The 17,824-nt window shown below is 32.4% G+C and overlaps 3 protein-coding genes across 3 annotated transcripts; 1 reads left to right on the top strand and 2 right to left on the bottom strand.

Moving 5' to 3' along the window:
- Positions 1–2,007: 2,007 nt before the first annotated feature.
- Positions 2,008–2,955, bottom strand: LOC147922767 (uncharacterized). Its single transcript, XM_087497773.1, has 2 exons — positions 2,821–2,955; positions 2,008–2,667 (listed from the first exon to the last, which is right to left on the bottom strand). The coding sequence occupies exons 1-2, from the start codon at positions 2,953–2,955 to the stop codon at positions 2,008–2,010; spliced, it is 795 nt and encodes a 264-aa protein (XP_087353899.1).
- A 5,039-nt stretch (positions 2,956–7,994) lies between these two features.
- Positions 7,995–9,931, top strand: LOC104760794 (polygalacturonase-like). Its single transcript, XM_010483755.2, has 4 exons — positions 7,995–8,302; positions 8,391–8,693; positions 8,858–9,376; positions 9,507–9,931. Exons 1-4 carry the CDS (start codon positions 8,189–8,191, stop codon positions 9,756–9,758), a joined length of 1,188 nt encoding a protein of 395 aa, XP_010482057.1. The 5' UTR covers positions 7,995–8,188; the 3' UTR covers positions 9,759–9,931.
- On the bottom strand, positions 9,894–12,322 carry LOC104763214 (BTB/POZ domain-containing protein At5g48130-like). The gene is made up of 4 exons (XM_010486619.2): positions 12,091–12,322; positions 11,904–11,973; positions 10,709–11,797; positions 9,894–10,627 (listed from the first exon to the last, which is right to left on the bottom strand). Exons 1-4 carry the CDS (start codon positions 12,186–12,188, stop codon positions 10,019–10,021), a joined length of 1,866 nt encoding a protein of 621 aa, XP_010484921.2. The 5' UTR covers positions 12,189–12,322; the 3' UTR covers positions 9,894–10,018.
- Positions 12,323–17,824: the final 5,502 nt, after the last annotated feature.

Here is a 17,824-nt window from a genome sequence, read left to right as displayed (position 1 = left end):
GTAAAATTATACGTGGTTACTTATTAGATGTTGTTTTGATGAATTTGTTGCATGTAAAATATTTTGTGAATAATTTGTGAAACGTTTTTGAAATTTGACAATAATAATTTTTTTTTTTGGTAAGCGACAATAATAATATTTGTAATGATAAGTATTTGACAAAAGTTTTAGTGGGATATAATTTAGCTTTAGATTATTGTAATAATTGTTATAATAAATTGAAAATATATAAATATAAATAAATACAAGAAGGTAAATACAAATATTCAATAACTTAAATTATTTATATATTTACTTTAGGAAATAAAATTTCTTTATATATTTTCAAAATATTGTTTAAGGTTTAGGATTTATTTTCGTATACAGTTTTTAAACCCGCACATCGTGTCGGCCCTTATCTAGTAAAAGATAACAGAATATGAACCATATCAATATTCTATACCGTAAACACCAACTTAAGATGAGCATATTTCTAAATAATTTAAATATAAATATATTAGATCTAGTTAAATAATTACTTTGTGACATTTTTTTCAACATAACAAGTTAATTAGTGTGTGTATATATATAAAACTAAGTTACGTTCACGTATAAAACATAGATAAGAAAGAAATATTAATTTTCTTTTCTTTTTCGTCAAAAGAATGTTATATTAATAAATTATGATAATCCAGATACAATTGGTGAACAAGCCAAGAAGGAGGAGTAAAACAATCGTTATAGAAATTACAATGGGGACAACCATGTTTTGCTAGGAGATGAGCTACTTTATTACAACATCTTTTAGTGAAAGAAAAAATAATATGATTGAAATGTCTCACCCAAAGTCTGATATCTTAGATTATGCTGTCAATAGATATATCTTTGTGTTGATTGTTAAGGATTTGTATTAATAGTTCACAATCACCTTCAAAGTTAATCGATGTAAAACCTTTGATCCAAGCGTGTTGCATAGTCGATAATAAAATTATTGCTTCCGCTTCCAATGGACCTGAACATTTGCCTAAGTTAATAGATCCCCATCCTGTTGAAATGCCTTCTGTATTTCTTATAATCCATCCACCCGTTACTTGGTGAGATTGATGGTCAAAGCTGCATCATAGTTACATTTATACAATGTTGTTGTTGGCCGACTCCAAGTAGTTTATTCCTTGTCGTGAGCATATATTTAGGAAGATGATTGTACCATCATACTGTGATGGATCCAGTCTTGGACATCATTGTGAGCTCTTTGTAAGATTAAGCTCAGTTGATCCGTGATACCTTCAAATATAAAATTGTTCTTGGACTTCCATATATGCCATAACAACCAGAGAGGCAAAAGTTTTGTTGCTTCATCAATGGTAGATGAAAATTCCATATCTAGTATAGCTTTGAATATTTATTCACAATCATTAGTAGTGTTAATAGCCGATCAAATTAGAATGTTTGCGAGGTCCCAAATTTGTTTTGCTTGTGAACAATGAAAAATAATGTGTTCTATAGTTTCATCAGCCCGAAAACATCTGGGACAAACTGGATCAATGTTCTTTCCACAAGAAATTAATCTTGTTAAGGTTGGTAAAGCTTTTGATAGCATTCTCCAAAGGACATGTTGGATTTTGGGTAGAATTTTTGCTTTCCAGATTCGATTCTTTAAAACAACAGAGCCGTGAGGAATCGGTTGTTGCAATAAATCCTCTTCTTCATTATGCATTGCTAACCAGTAGCCCGAACGAACAATATAGTCTCCTGCTTTTGTGTAATGCCAAACTATTCTATCTTTTTTTGGTTCCACTGGTAGGTATAATGATTTGATCTTTTGCTGATCCTCCATATGAATGTGTGATGTTATCTTATCCTCATTCCAGTACATATACGAACCAGTGTTGGAGATAAAATCTTTTATCACAAAAGTGTCTTCGAAAGTGCTATGGATAGGTTTTGGAGGGTTAGTAGGAGTAACATTGTCTATGTTAACACGCACTGAAGCTCCATCCCCTATCAAGAATCGTGAACCTCGCTTAATTATTTGCAGTCCTTCTTAAATCGACGCCCAACCATATGATTGTTTAGCTTTTTTTTTGCAGCTAAAATTGAGTCATCTCTATAATATCTTGCTTTCATTACTCTGGCAAATAATGAATTTGGATATTGTATAAGTCTCCATGCTTGTTTAGCCAATAAAGCATCATTGAACTTGGAAAGATTTTTGAATCCTAATCCACCCTCTTTTTTCAAATACTGCAACCGTTGCCAAGCAATCCAAGAAATTCCACTTTCATTATTACTCTTCTCCCACCAAAACTTTTGTAATACTGAGTCAATCTCAGAGACAACCCCACTTGGTAATTTGAAGCATGACATTGAGTATACATGCATTGCTAAAGCTACTGATTTTAACATTATTTCTTTTCCAGCTTGAGTTAACCGTTTTGTGCTCCAGGAAGATGTGCGATATCTTACTTTGTCTACAATGTAAGTAAACATTTCTGATTTCTTCTTGCCAAACTGTTCAGGAAGGCCAAGATATTTCCCACCCCCACCATGATTTGGTATATCCAAGATACGTTTAAGTTGATCTTGAGTTTCACTGTGTACTCTTGTTCCAAAAGTAATTAGCGATTTGTTTGTGTTTATCTTCTGACCAAAGTAGTATTCATAAACATCAAAATCTTCCTTTATGGCCTTGCAATTACGAATGTTAGCTTGATAGAAAAATAAGGAATCATCTGCAAATTGTAAATGGCTAACTGCAGGTACGACATTTCCTATTTAAATTCCTTTGATGTCACCGAGTCGAATCTAGTTCGAACGAGATGGCTCATTATATTTGCATACAGGATAAACAGATAAGGGGACAGGGGATCCCCTTGTCTTATGCCTCTTTATGGGATAATCATGCCTTGAGGGGAGCCAATTATCAAGACTGAATAACTCACTGATCGAACAGCAACCATGATCCAAGAGATCCATGTATCATTGAACCCAAACAAACGCAAAGTAACTTCCAAAAAATTCCATTCAACTCTATCATAGGCCTTTGAAACATCTGTTTTTATAGCCATGTAATTTGTTGATACTCTCTTTCTAACTTAAAGAGAATGCATAACCTCATGTGCTATCAAGACATTATCAGTTATTTGTCTTTCCGGAATAAAAGCAGCTTGTGAGTCAGAGACTATTGAATCTAAGTGATTTTTTAGTCGATTAACGAAGCATTTTGATATTATTTCGTATAGAACATTGCATAAAGCAATTGGTCTATAATCTGCTAAGGTAGAAGGATCACTTATCTTTGGAATCATGCAAATGTTTGTGTCATTCAACCCTAACTTCATGTATGATGTTTCAAAAAAGTCTTTGACCTCCGCTAGGATGTCTTCTCCAATAATATGCCAGTAGTGTTTATAAGAACGAGCAGTGAGCTCGTCTGGACCTGGGGCTTTATCATCACCGATGGAAGATAGTGTTGTATATATTTTCTCTTTTGTGAATTCTTGTGTTAAAGCTGGTTTGATCTCTTGTGTTACGGTTGGGGGGAAATCCCCAAAGTCAATTGGTGAAACATGATTCCTACTTGAAATATATACTTTGGAGAAGTAATTTTGTGCATGCACTCCAATATCATGATCACCTTTATACACTTTTTGTAGCTCATCATGAATAGTCTCGATGTAATTTCCTGAGTATTGTGATTTTGTACTCGCGTGAAAATATGCAGTATTGCGATCACCCAAATTTAACCACATATTTCGACTTTTTTTCTTCCAATAATATTCCTCATCACGGTATGTTGTGCTAAGTTGTTGTTGTAAACTTGGTATCTCCCTTCTCTTGTTTCGATTTAGACTTTCCATTGCAGAGTTTAAAGCTGTCTGAAAATAATCAATGTGTTTTGCCGCATTTAAGTTCGCAGAGTGTTTCTTTTTAGCCATCGCCTGTCTGCACCTTGATATCTGGTTACAAATTGTATAGCAGTCTTGCACGAGTTCCATCCTTCTGCAACCACCATGTCGAAGTCTGCAATATGTGTTAACAGTTTGTCGAAGTGGAAAGGCTTATGAGGACCATTCCTTTTTGTTGTAAAGTTTGTTAATATTGGTTTATGATCTGATCCATTAAACTCTAAGAATTCAGACTCAGCCAAAGGAAAAATTGCAGACCAATGTGAGTTGATCATTACTCTGTCTAAACAACACTTAACAGTGTAGTTTCTTCTTTCTCCAACCCAAGAGAATCTATCACCTTTTGATTTTAAGTCTGATAAATCACAAACTCAGATCATAGTTTGGAAAATTTTAAAATTTCATTCTTCTCACAAAGGTCCTCCTATCTTTTCATTATTGTTGATGATTTCATTGAAATCTCCAGCAAGAATCCAAGTGTCGTCTCTAGTTTCACTAATGCTTTCTAAATGTTCCCAAAATATGTGTCTCCGGCTTGAAACTGAATCACCATAGACCCCAGAAAAATAGAAAATATTATAATTATAGTTTACATGAACATAAATAATTCTCTCATTTTTATACAAAGATGATAAAGAAATATTGTCAGCCCACATTAGAGCTAAACCACCACTCCCTCCTTGAGGGGGTTTAGTTATTACATTAGAGTATCCTAAAACAGAAGCAAAATCGCATACAACTGAACTATTATTTAGAGTTTCATAAAGAAATAGTAAATGAGGTTTTAAAATACGACATAGATGCATAAGAAGAAACTGATTCAGCGGCGAACAGATGCCCTGACAATTCCAGGAGACGACTCTCATGGTGGGATTGGGGGTACCGGGCCCCCGCGCCTCCGTCCAAAGCCGTACCACAAGCTGCAGACTCCACTCTACCTCTCTTGTGGATCCGATTCAGGACCATCAGATCTTCAGTCGCTTCACAACATCGATAGAAGAGTTCCATATGCTCCCTACTCCTTTTGGCGGTTGTATTACCTTTAGAAACATTAGAGAGAATAATCTGAGTAGGAGGTATTACCTCCTATGGATATTTTCCTTTCGCATACTTAGCATACATGTAACGGAGTCGTTCTGCTGTTAATTATGTGTCTTAAAAAGCACTAGGAATTGTGTCACTATTCGACTCTGTGATAATGAATTTCTGATTTGCATTGGATGGTCCAACTCCAGGTATCTCTCCATCTGGAGCAATGGTTTGCAGAGTGTTTGAATCAGACTCATGGCCATCAGGATGTTGATTTTCATAGTGATCATAGTCATCAGGATCATAACCATCACTGCCACCATTCTCTTCATCATTTGGTGGATCATCATAAGCCATAGGACACTCATTAACATCATGTTGCAAAGAATCACACTTTGAGCAGAAATTACGAAGCTGTTTATATTTGAACTTCAGTATTGTGTTTTCATTTCCGCCAAACTGAAAGTTTCTTTGGAAACGAAATGGCATATCCATGTGCCAATTGATACAGATTCTCACAAATTCCACCAGGGTTGCATTCTCATCAAAATCAATACTAGCAACTTGACCAATCTGGTTCCCTATATAATCTACCATTGCCATGTTTAGAAATTGAACTGGGATTCCCCTAACCTGGATCCAAAATGGGATAATCTTCATTTTGCCATCAGAGATATTGGGGTACCAAAGATGGACAGAGAACATCCATTCATTAAAACTCCATGGTCCCCTACGAAGAACTAGATTGAGTACCTCCTTTGTCTTGAATATAAATAGAGTTTTCCCTTCGCCAATAATCCTCCCTCGGCAAGCATCGGCGAAACCCTAGATCTTTGTCATTTGTCCGACAATTGCTCTGAGATTTTGCTTCTTTGGATTTGACAACCGAGACAACCAGCGAGTAACGATTCTCATCAATTGCTCTGCCACACAATTTCGGGGGTAGGGCTATTGGGGCATCAGTAATCCCTAAATCAAGGTTCTGCAAAGATTTGCAAATGTAGTCACTCATTATCGAGGCCAACGGAAAAGTTTGTGGAAGATGGACAGTGGATATTGTGATGGGATTGAAGTCTGATGTTTGAAATTCGACAAGTATATAAAGAATTGGCCATGGCAGTATTGTTCGACAGTTATCCCACGAAAAAAGCGGGCAAAGGAAACTGCCAACAGATAACTGTCGCAGACCACAACCGTCAAAATCTAACCAAAAAACCTGTATACTTGTCGGAAAAACACTCCAAAAATAAGGGAGAAAAGAAACAAGAAGTAATACAATTAAACAAAATCGCCTTCAAAATCGCCTTTCAGAGGAACAGGCGCCATCTTAGAAATATTAATTTTCATTTGTAATATTTGAACTTAACTCTTAACCCGGCCGTAATACATTTAAAACTTTGTTGGTATTTTTTTTTAACTTAAATTTGAACCTCAAACACTTCATTTTCAATAATTAAATTTTATTGGTAATTTGAGAATTTAAATCGTAACCTGCATTACCTTTTCAACTTTCTTTAAGTTTTTAAAAAGAAAATAAAACTCAAATTTGGACACTACACATTTCATTTCCCAATACATTTATTTTTTTTGTTGAAATGTTAAAAAAATTTTATTTACAAAAAAATGTTTTAGATGTTTCTATTGTAGTTTTTTTTTTGTGTGTGTTAAAAGTTCTATTGTAGTATTTAGCATTTAAAATCTCTTTAAGTGTAAACAAACTCAAATACTACGACATGCACGTTATTTTTTGTAGAAAGTACATAGTGATATATTACCATCCAATCTTTCCAACCTTTTATTTTTTGGGGTTTTATTTCCAAGCTAGCTACCTCCACCTACAAGCCACAAAAGTTTATAAAAAAAGAAAAGAAAAAAAATTAGTTTAGTATAATTTTTCTTTTCTTTTCTTATTAACTGAATTATTAGATATGTAAGATGTTTTAATTATTTATTTCGTAATGATTCTAATAAACTCCTTAGAGGTTCTCTCTTTTCAGTTTTACTTTAAAAATAAAAAAATAATAATTTAGGCCTTGAATATTTTGTAGATTTTGATAGAGGATTTAGTTGTTATTTTTTTTAACCAAACATTAATTAAAAGGGAATTCCAAGATTGATTTCTCAAACCAAAGGAAACGAGTTTACAAAGATAGTTACAGAAATAAGGGATCTCAAAGACCTAGCAAGACAGTTAGCCTTCAAATTAGACGCGTAGAATCATATACAAGAAAAAGAATGGAAAAGAAGCTTTAAGCAAACTGAAATCGTCCAGCTGATTAGAGTTGGTTTTGGCTTTTCAAAAACTCATTTTTATACCAATTAAGATTTTAAAATTTTGGTTTTCTTAAATTGTAAGGAAACTATTTTGTTTTAGTGTCATATTCACCATTCTAGACTTTTAGTTATCCTTTTAGATATCCTTTTAGAGCATGTATAGTGGGCAGAGACTCTAGGAGTCTCTCAAATATATCTTTTAATATATATTATTTTATTTAATTTTCATTTATTTAAATAAAATATAAAAATAAAAATTATAACCAATAACATGTTGAAACATGTGAAAGCAGTTTCTCAATAGGTTCTCAAATGTTCTAAAATGAGGATGATTCTCTTCTCTCTCCTTTACTTTTTATTACTTTTTATTTTTATATTGTTGAAAACACATGTGAGAGAGACTACCACTGTTTATGCTCTTACTCTTTTAGTTAATTTTAGTTTTAGTTATCCTATAATTTATAAAATCTATTTTTTACCTTTTTAAATTAATTTTCTCAAAAACTAATATATTTTCTTGAGATTTTTCATAAAAAAAACTAATAAAAGATCTAAAATCAAAATCCAAAATATTAAAACTAAAAATTATATCCAAAAACTGATTTTAAAAATAGCATCCATTCATGACCTTAATTTTTTTAAAACCCCTGTTAGATCATTGCGTTGGAAGTGGCCTAGGTACTCCACAAATCCCACAATCAATATTTAGGCCCCATCATGGCTGGAAAAAGTCTTCGTTTCTAAAAATGAAATTCTAAAACTTCCAATAATATCGGTAAAAAAAGTGAACGGTGGAGAAGAAAGTGAACGTTCAAATCTCTCTCCTCCTAGATACTATATAATGGCAGCACAACTAAGGACGAAAACATAAAAAAATTAAAAAAATAAACTTCCAAATAATAAATAGTCAAAACTAGTGTATTACAAAAAAAAAAAAAAAAAAAAAAAAAAAAATTAAAAAAGTAATCACTAGCTAGTGACTAAAATAAGTCCCAAATATGGGTCGTATACATTTTGGAGTATCCGCATTTTTTGTTTTCTGTTTGTTAGGTTTATCAGCTAATGCAAAGGTATTCAACATTGGCTCTAAACCAGGCTGTGACATCACTAAAGTAAGTTCTAAAACCTAACGACCATCTTTGTTGATCGACATTGTCTTCTTGTTGTCCAAGCAATTTAAAAAATCTTTGCACGGTGCAGGCATTGTTGAAAGCATTCAACGAGGCATGCCAATTCCCGACCAAGAGCACCGTTCTGATCCCAAAAGGTGAATACAAGCTTGGGGAAATCGAGATGATGGGTCCATGCAAAGCTCCGATAAGGATTGCTCTTCAAGGTACCGTGAAAGCTGACGGAAACGCTGTTCATAGTGAGAAATGGATCGCCTTCCGCAACATTGATGGCTTTAAGTTGAACGGAGGTGGTGTCTTCGACGGTGAAGGTAACGCAGCTTGGAGGGTCAATAACTGCCACCATACTTGGAAGTGCAAGAAACTACCCATCGTATGAAATCTTATCCTATTATATAAGATCGTTCAACGTTATTCTTATTTATTTTATAATATCTAAAAGGTTTTGGTCTAGGTCCATACATTTTTCGAGGTCATGATAACCAAAGTTTTTTTTTTTTTTAATTTATTGATGGTTTTGGTGTCATTGTTGAACAGAGCATCCGTTTTGATTTTGTTACGAACGCGAAAATTAGAGGCATAACCTCCTTAGACGCAAAGCACTTCCACATTAACGTGATTGGTGCAAAGAACATGACATTCGAAGAGGTTAAGATCGTGGCCCCTGCAGAGAGTCCTAACACCGATGGTATCCACGTGGGAAGAAGTGATGGAATCAAGATCATCAATTCATTTATCTCCACGGGAGATGACTGTGTCTCTGTCGGAGACGGGATGAAGAACCTTCTTGTTGAAAGAGTTACCTGCGGTCCCGGACATGGAATCAGTATTGGAAGTCTCGGAAGGTACGGACACGAGCAAGATGTCATGGGCATCAAGATCGTCAACTGCACCCTCCAAGAGACTGACAATGGGCTAAGGATCAAGACATGGCCTACTGCAGCTTGCAGCACAAGCGCCTCCGATATCCATTTCGAGAACATCCTCCTCAAGAACGTCAGCAACCCCATCCTCATTGACCAAGAGTACTGCCCATGGAACCAGTGCGACAAGAAGGTACCTACAAATTAATATGATATATATCATCATTTTCTCTTTGACATTCAAAAAATCAAATGACATTTGGCTTTGGGATCTTCGTTACACTTAACCAACTTCGTATTGGTGTTTTTTTTTCTGATCCTAGAAAGCATCAACGATCAAGCTGTCCAAAATAAGCTTCAAGAACATTAGAGGAACATCAGGGAACAAAGACGCAGTGAAGCTTTTGTGCAGCAAGGCACATCCATGTCAGAATGTGGAGCTCGGTAACATTAACATCAAATATACAGGAGCTGACGGTCCAGCCACATTCCAATGCTCAAACGTATCCCCAAAGCTGATGGGAACTCAGGTTCCGAAAGCGTGTAGCAGCCCGGTGACAAAGCCACTAAAGTAGAGAAAGTGTTATATATGAATATATAATGTACACCCTAGTGTATGCTGTATGCTTTTTCAATTGACATCTTTGTAATATATATATATATGTTTCTTTTGAGCTTTTGGCTAAATTGTAAAAAAGGAATCATTCTTCGGAAAAAAAAAACTAAATTAATAATTTGTTTCTGTTTCCATACTGCATTCAACATAGTTAAGCGACTATATTATTCAGTGATTATTCATGAAAACTATATATACTTACATTTTTTGATACATGTTTCATCTTTCACTTCTATTAGTTTTTCTACTTCCAAACAAGTTAACTCTACGTAGCACCCGGAGCAGCCTATTTGCATATTTTCTCTGTGAAGTAAAGCTTACAGAGCCAATGCAAGCCGTTGTGACTTGTCCAAAAGTGCTTCTGTTTCTACTCGCTGATCTTTTTCCAAGGCAAGTTGGCTTCTTTGGATTGCTGTGGGACTGAAGGGTCTTCTTTAAAGAAACTAGTTGTTCTTCAAGGTTATGGATTCTGAAGCTTGTTGACTCGTACTCATCTAATGTTGCATCTTTCTGCATCAAGAAGCACAAGGGTCTGCTTCTTGGCCCGGTTTCATCATCAGTGCAAGGGCTGTGTTGGGAGGTCAAGGGTCTTGAGCTTGGAACAACACTACCGGAGAAGTCTGCTGAGTTTGTGAATCTGAATGAGTCAGAACAGTCTTTGAAAGCTTGGTGCGTGTTGAGCTGCTGAACAAATAGTGCTTGGACAACCAAACGTAATGGCATTTGCTCGTTTTGCACAAGTTCGAGCGACGTTTCTTCTGAAAGTTTTTGGCAGTTTAGGTAACTGCAGATTGATCCTTTTTCTTCTTGTGATATGGCCTTATGTACCTAAAAGAGAGCCGCACCACATAAGGTACAATGTTGATTAATTATACATAATGAAGAAGGGAAAAAAAAGTGAAGGCATACCTGCAGAAATGCGTTCACTGCAAGGTAGAGTTGGTCATGACTCTCTCTGAATGACATTGGGACTGTCTCAATCAGCTCAATGAACCTTTTATTTTCCATATCTTGATCATATGGTAAACGAGAGAGATAAATATCCCACAAATTTCCAACTCTCATCACGTTGCTTGGGGAGGAAGTCAAATGACGTTCTGATTCTGTTGATACATATGCTACAAACAGGTTTTCCATTGTAAGCAACTCTTGGCTGAAAGCAACGTTCCCGCTCCAGGCGTTCGGGTAAATAAAGTTTTCGGTATGGGCGGTGTGAAGAAGAGATACAATCTGATATTGCAGCTTCACCACAGTTTCATGCTTTAAATTGCGTGCGAGACACGCGAGATAAAACCCTACAGGAACAAACCTATATGCCTTGTCTCTTGTGAGAAGCAGATCTAGAGCTCTTTGCAGAATATCAGTATTAGTTTGATCTTCAGGTATAAAACACTTGTTGGCGTAAAAGACGATCAACGGACTTACATATCTTTCTTTCATTCCTTGTCTTCTAAGTGACCCAGTTACCTGTCTGAAGAATGCAAATGGAAGATCTGTGAGGTCTTTGATCCAAGTATCTTGGTTTATGATTTTGTCTACGGTTGTGTATTCCCATGGTTGATTCATTAAATCTTCAAGCATGACCATCGGCTTTTCTCTTCGTCTTTCGGGATCAAGAATCTCCATACACGCAGTGAAAGCCAGAGACTCTATGCACCGGCTTACGATTAGTAAGTCTTCAGACCAAGGCAATAGTTCTTGACATGTCTTCAGGACAACTAACGTATCATCCCAGTTTTGCAGGATAACTTGGTTCAGATATAGGTCAAATCTTTCGCAGAGGTTACCCATCGAATAATGCTCTGTCATTTGGAGAAATTGAGCTGCACATTTGAGTCCAGCTATGTTGAAAGGATGTATTAATGTTGGGCAGCCATAGATGAAAAGCATAATCTTCTCAAAGGTCTCTGCTCCACCAGGAAAATCTTGTGGTATCTCGATCTCTGATAGCTGATCATCTCTTTCCTTAAAATATCCGCTCTTTGTACACAAGAGAGTCTACAAAACATAGGAGGCATTAGAACACTAACACAAACCAATAGGCTACATTTTTTCTTAGTTGGTCCAAAAAAATTCCTTGAGAGGTTTGGTTTAACATTATTACCTTGTGAAGGTTAAAAGTCTTGTTGCAAACTCGAACATGTACTGAAGCAGGTAGACCGGTCTCTTTACTCCTGCGACACACACGCACACGCAAATACAAAAATACATTACATAAGTCTACGTACAACATGAATAATTCAGACTTGCATATATGACATCAAAGAAGACATAAATGTTGAGATCCATACCAAGAAAGAACTTTGATTTTCAAAAGGGTACTGATATTGGGAGACGAAATTGGGCTGGAGGCAACGGACGAACCATCCTTGAAGCTGTAAGTTTCCATTATTGAGACTATACAACTTGTGAAAGCTAAGTAGATAAAAGTATATATATCAAAACCAAAACAAGAGGAAGAGGAAGTTAGCTAGAAACATTTGGTCGTCCATTTATTCTTCTTCTCATTCAAAATTTCAGAAGAAGAAACTAAACTTGCGTGTTTCGGGGATTGAAGAGGAAGAAAAGGGTTCTAGGATCCACAAAACAAGAGGAAGCTACGGAAGATTTGAGAAAAACCAAGTTTCTTTTGGTTTCGTTTTTATCAAACATTAAACTATATATGCCTACTTGCATGCGGGCACACCCACATATATGCGTTTTTGTAGAGATGTGGTCAAAAGTCAGATGCACACGAGTGTTGAGCTCAAAAAAAAAAATTAACGATCTCAAAGTTCAAGGCTATAAGTTGAAGACGACGTTCCTCGAGTGTTGAGAAGGGTTGAAAAATCTTTGTATTATAACATTTTTATTTGCTTTTTTCAACAACGTTTTTGTGTTTTTTACTCCAACCATTTTTGTTTCTTTTTCATAAGTTTTTTTTTTCTTTGTTTCTTTTTCACACGTTACATGTTAAAAGACTCGAAATAGTTATTTTGGTGAGTATTATTAATGATTTTTTTTATCTAGTCTTCGAGTTATAACAATATACTTAACTAATAGTGAATCAGTGAATTATGGGAAAATGGTAAATTACGGGAAAATCAAGAGCGGAAATTAAAGTATTAATATTGCTTCTCAGGAAGAATTCTCTCATAGAGTACAGGGAACAAAAGACGATTAGAAATTTCAGAAAATTACTTACAATAGCACACATGTAACATATATTTTAAAATGAAGATTTTATCTTCTGTTTAACAAGAAAAGTTTCTTAACCCCTTTAGTTACTTATATATATATATATGTATATATATATATACTAGATAAGGGCTCGCACGATGTGCGGATTTTAAAATTGTTGAAAAAAATAACCCTAAACAATTTTTAAAAAATAGAAACAAAAAATATTTCTTGAAGTAAATAGTTTAATAATTTTAGTTAGAGAAAAAATCATATTTGTATTTACCTTCATACACTTATTTATATTTTTATATTTTAAATATTCATTAGCCAAAGAAAAAATCATATTTGTATTTATATTTTTATATTCATCATTGAAAATAATCCCTAGGGGTGAACCCAAGAATTGTCCTATCCAAAATACCTTTTAGAAAACCTTCCTATATTATCAAGAGTTCCATTTTTTTTTTTGTCAACCATTGGGTCACAATTGGCCGGCCCATTAGCCAAATTTCTACATTCGTAGGAAACGAGACTCGATCCCTGGTGTGATGATGCCTTCTACAAATGGACTTAACTCCTGCCACTGCACTAAAGTCATAAGTTCTATTTAACTACCTTATTCCATTTAATCGAAAAAACCTTTTTTTTTTTTAAATGAATGTAAAATTTTATTCATCAAAAAAACATTTTCTTTACAACGAAGGTAACGTTTTTGAATCTAAAAAAAACTTAAATACAATGTAATAAGTTCTTATGTTCTGGTAGAGAACCATAGCACTAAGATATCTTTGTAATCCCGGTGACCGAAGTTTAAAAGAAGAAGAAACTTGTTTCGAATAGTTTTGTCAATCCTTTGGCCTAGTCGATCTGCGGAGAGGGGGTTTTCGCCATGTTTACGGCTGTTAAGCTCGAGCCATAAGGAGTGCACCGTGACCTGAAAAGAGTATCGTAGAAGGAGGAGAGGACTCTTAATCGAAAAAACCTTCACAGCATCATTATTAATTTATTTGGCTTCCTTTTTCAAGAGTTTGAGCCACACCTCTACTCACTCCATGCATATCTCTTTGTTTCTTTACCGAATGCAGAATTTTCATGGAGCGCCGAAATATATGATTGGAGGAGCTATATATGTTACTTTTACTTTTACTGCATCAAGACAAATTAAATTCTTGTCTTGACAAAGAAGATATCTCCTAAGATCATGAAAAGTAATGGAACCAACAAATGTTTGAAATATTTCTACATGTAAAATCATACATAACCTAGAATTTGAGATTCCATCTATCCCCAAATCATGTATATTTGAATTATTGTATTAAGAATTATAATTATACTATATATTCTACTTTTTTTTTTGTTTCTATACTTTTATTTATAAATAGAAAATCCAAAAATCTAATAATATATATAATCGGATTGAATTCTTAAATTTTAAGATTATATACGTAAGAACAAAAAACATACATGTGTTAATACCCTTAGATTTTACAATATCACATTTTTAAAATAAATATTATACAGTATTGTGACGGGGTCTAATTATTAATCAAAACGAGCATTTTTCAATCATTAGAAAAGTGGAATGCTGGTATAAGTAGAACATTTAGACTTTGTGTTATAAATTGTTAATCAAAATTTGTTTTGGTGGTATTAATATTTATTAGAACTAGGATTTAATCCGTGGTATACCACAGGACAATTTTTTTTCATAACTTTTATACGTAATTTTCAGTATAATTTTATTGTTCTACAAAATGATTGTGTTTTAAAAAAAAAATAATACAGATATTACAATATTATATATATTTTGGTGTATTTGTAATAATTAATAGTATTTTTTATTGAATATATGTGGGTTAAATTTAAAAGAACTAAAAATATGTTCATTTTGAAAAAATAAAAATACTATAATTAAACTCAAATTGCCAAAATAATGGTTCGCGCCTAAGACATAACATTGTAAATATATTTATATTTTAGATATGGAAACAATTACCCAAATATTAATATATACTTTAGGCTAATATTATTTTTTTCTTAAATAAAACAATAAAATATTTCTTAATTTTAAAAGGAAAATAGCAGTTAAGTCAAGATAATTTATGGGAATAAAATTTATTGATCTTGGTCGATTTACTATATGTCACTCATTTACTTTTTTGTAAATTTGTAGGATTAAGATTTTAAATTAAATTTTACATAAGCAAAACTAAAAAGGTTAAACACAAAATGTATTCTACAAATGTTAATAAACTAGATATTCACCCGCGGTGTACCGCGGGGTTAAATTTGTTTTAAAAAATGCAAAATGTATTTTGTTTGGTAGATTAACTATATATGTAACTAATTTTTGTATTTTGTAAATGTACAATATTTTGCATCTATATATTATGTAGTGTCCAATTTCTATGTTTTAGGTATATACCGTGTATTTTTTATAATATAGGAAAAAGGATATCATACAGTTTGTTAAATATTTAAATCGTCGAGAAGTGTTTTTTTTAGTTTTCACTGTAGAGATAGTAGTATTTTAATTATATTGTAGTTTTTCAATAATATCAGTACAATATAAATGGCTTTCTATTTATATGTTCAAAAAAAAATGGCTTTCTATTTTTGTTAGTTTCATATATAAATAATCTAACACTTTAGTGTATTTAGTTTATGTGTACAATGAAAATAAAAGTAATTTAGTTTTTTTTATATGAATTATATTTTATGTGTATATAATATGTTATCTAGAGCATCTCTCACTTTTGGTAAGTATAAAACATATTCATCATTTTTTTAAAGTGTATACTGTATAAAGTTCATTTATAGAGTTATTAATTTACGGATTCTTAAGCAGAACCATAAAAACATTTTGCGACCACAAAAATATATTGATTTATCAAGATTTAATTTTTATTAATTTATCACTAATTTTAACTTTAATTTATATACATAGTTTAAAATATGGAGTAAATTCTTAGATAAAGTATAAAACATTCATCCTTTTCATAAAATTGCTGGAAAAATTTGTCAATTGTTATCATAAAATTTATTATAAATTTCCAAATTATATATTACCAAATGAAGATTATAATCCAAATTGGTGGTTACTTAAACAAGGAAAAAATGACAATCTTCATATTTAAAGTACAAAATAATTAAAAGAGAAAATCTTCTTAGTCATATTCCGAATTTGATATTATTTTAAAAAAATATATAACTGTAAAATTTAATGCCAATGGCATTCCTTGTAAATAGGTACGAACTTCAGGATTTATTTCATAAATGTCTCAAAAAATGTATATATAGATTTCACTGGTTTAAAAAGTACAATAAATGCATAGGTAATTGTTTGACTTTGTCAATTATTAAAATCACACAATTTATTATAAATTTATAAATTATAGATTACCTTGAAAATTATAATAGAGAAACCAAATTGTTAGTTAATTAGACAAAAGTACAGAAAATAAGATTATTTAAAAAGAAAAAATTGATACAATATTTAATTTTACCTAGATTTAATATCTTGAAAAATAAAATTAGGATTTAATATCTTGGTACTTCATTATGATTTAATATCGATGTATCACAGGTTAATATCTTGGAAAATACAATTATGATTTAATATTTTGGTACTTCATTATGATTTAATATCGATGTACCCGGGTTAATATCTTGGAAAATAGAATTATGATTTAGAATCTAGATAAGGAATATGATTCCTTATACATTAGCATTAGTGGAGATTCATTATATATATATATATATATATATATTTGTTATCATAATAAAAGAACACTTACCACATAAGGTTTGTGAAATCCCCTATATATTAAGAAAAAGCTGACGTGTCGTCGCCAGAGAGCTCCATACCCAATTTATTGTTCACCCTTAGTATTCCATAAAATTACATAAAATTGCCACTGCTATATATATATATATATATATATATATATATATATATATATATTGTCAACTACCACAGCTATTCAATTTATTAATATACACAATATTTTGCTCCTATAAATTCTAACTATATTATTTACATTAAATTGTCATTAGTATAACTACAGAATATTTCATTCAATAATTAAAGGAATTAATTGGGGAATACACTTAAGGGTTAAACAAAAATCATATCAAATATACATGTTGTCAAACTGACTCAATTTACATATTAAGAAGAAAAAAAAGATTAAACAACAGATTTATTATATTTTAGGAAATCGTTCAAATTAGTTCCATAGTAATCAGGTATATTGATGATTTTGTGTGGGTATATTGATGTATGACAAATTTTGGGAACAAAAATTCAAGGAGAACATATGCGGACATAATATTTACTCATATAAATTACAAGGAATGAGGTTTTTTCGGGTAAAAAAAATGAAATGTTGCAATCAGACATATTAGACGGGTTTGATCGCTTGACAATTTTATTTTTTAAAAATTATGCAAAAATAACTTCGCACGTACGTGCGGGCCCGAATCTAGCTAACTAATAATAGTAATGCTAACCATAAGCATTATTTCATGTTTAACTGAATATTGTAAAATCAATACCAAATTACCAAAATTTTGACATAATCATTTTTTTTTTGGAAAACATCTCGACATGATCATAAATGCAATTTTATAAACATATTATTTTATGAATCTATTTTGATTTGCCAATTTTAATTATGGTTATTTTGTAGGAGTTAATTTTTTAAATAACTATAATTAAAAGGGCATAATACAAATGTACTTTTTAATATAGATTATAAAAAAATTGTGAGATATGAAGCAAAATATCTTTGAGATAGTTTTAAACATTTAAAATTCAAATCTTAGGCCCAACATTGAGATGGAAATTGACTAACAATAGCC

This window comes from Camelina sativa, chromosome 18, assembly GCF_030686135.1.
Source record: "Camelina sativa cultivar CO46 ecotype springtype chromosome 18, ASM3068613v1".
Classification (NCBI taxonomy): Eukaryota; Viridiplantae; Streptophyta; class Magnoliopsida; order Brassicales; family Brassicaceae; genus Camelina; species Camelina sativa.
The sequence above is the reverse complement of the archived record's forward strand: the minus strand, read 5'-3'. Positions and strand labels throughout refer to the sequence as shown.

Excerpts from the sequence above, each read along its gene's own strand:
- LOC104763214 (XM_010486619.2), bottom strand. The coding sequence starts at position 12,188 with ATGGAAACTTACAGCTTCAAGGATGGTTCGTCCGTTGCCTCCAGCCCA. Across the intron at positions 11,974-12,090 it reads AAAATCAAAGTTCTTTCTTG|GAGTAAAGAGACCGGTCTAC; the intron begins GTATGGATCTCA and ends TGTGTGTCGCAG. Across the intron at positions 10,628-10,708 it reads CAGTGAACGCATTTCTGCAG|GTACATAAGGCCATATCACA; the intron begins GTATGCCTTCAC and ends GCTCTCTTTTAG.
- LOC147922767 (XM_087497773.1), bottom strand. The coding sequence starts at position 2,955 with ATGGATCTCTTGGATCATGGTTGCTGTTCGATCAGTGAGTTATTCAGT. Across the intron at positions 2,668-2,820 it reads TCCCCTTATCTGTTTATCCT|GCCATAAAGGAAGATTTTGA; the intron begins GTATGCAAATAT and ends CGTAATTGCAAG.
- LOC104760794 (XM_010483755.2), top strand. The coding sequence starts at position 8,189 with ATGGGTCGTATACATTTTGGAGTATCCGCATTTTTTGTTTTCTGTTTG. Across the intron at positions 8,303-8,390 it reads CAGGCTGTGACATCACTAAA|GCATTGTTGAAAGCATTCAA; the intron begins GTAAGTTCTAAA and ends TGCACGGTGCAG. Across the intron at positions 9,377-9,506 it reads GGAACCAGTGCGACAAGAAG|AAAGCATCAACGATCAAGCT; the intron begins GTACCTACAAAT and ends TTCTGATCCTAG.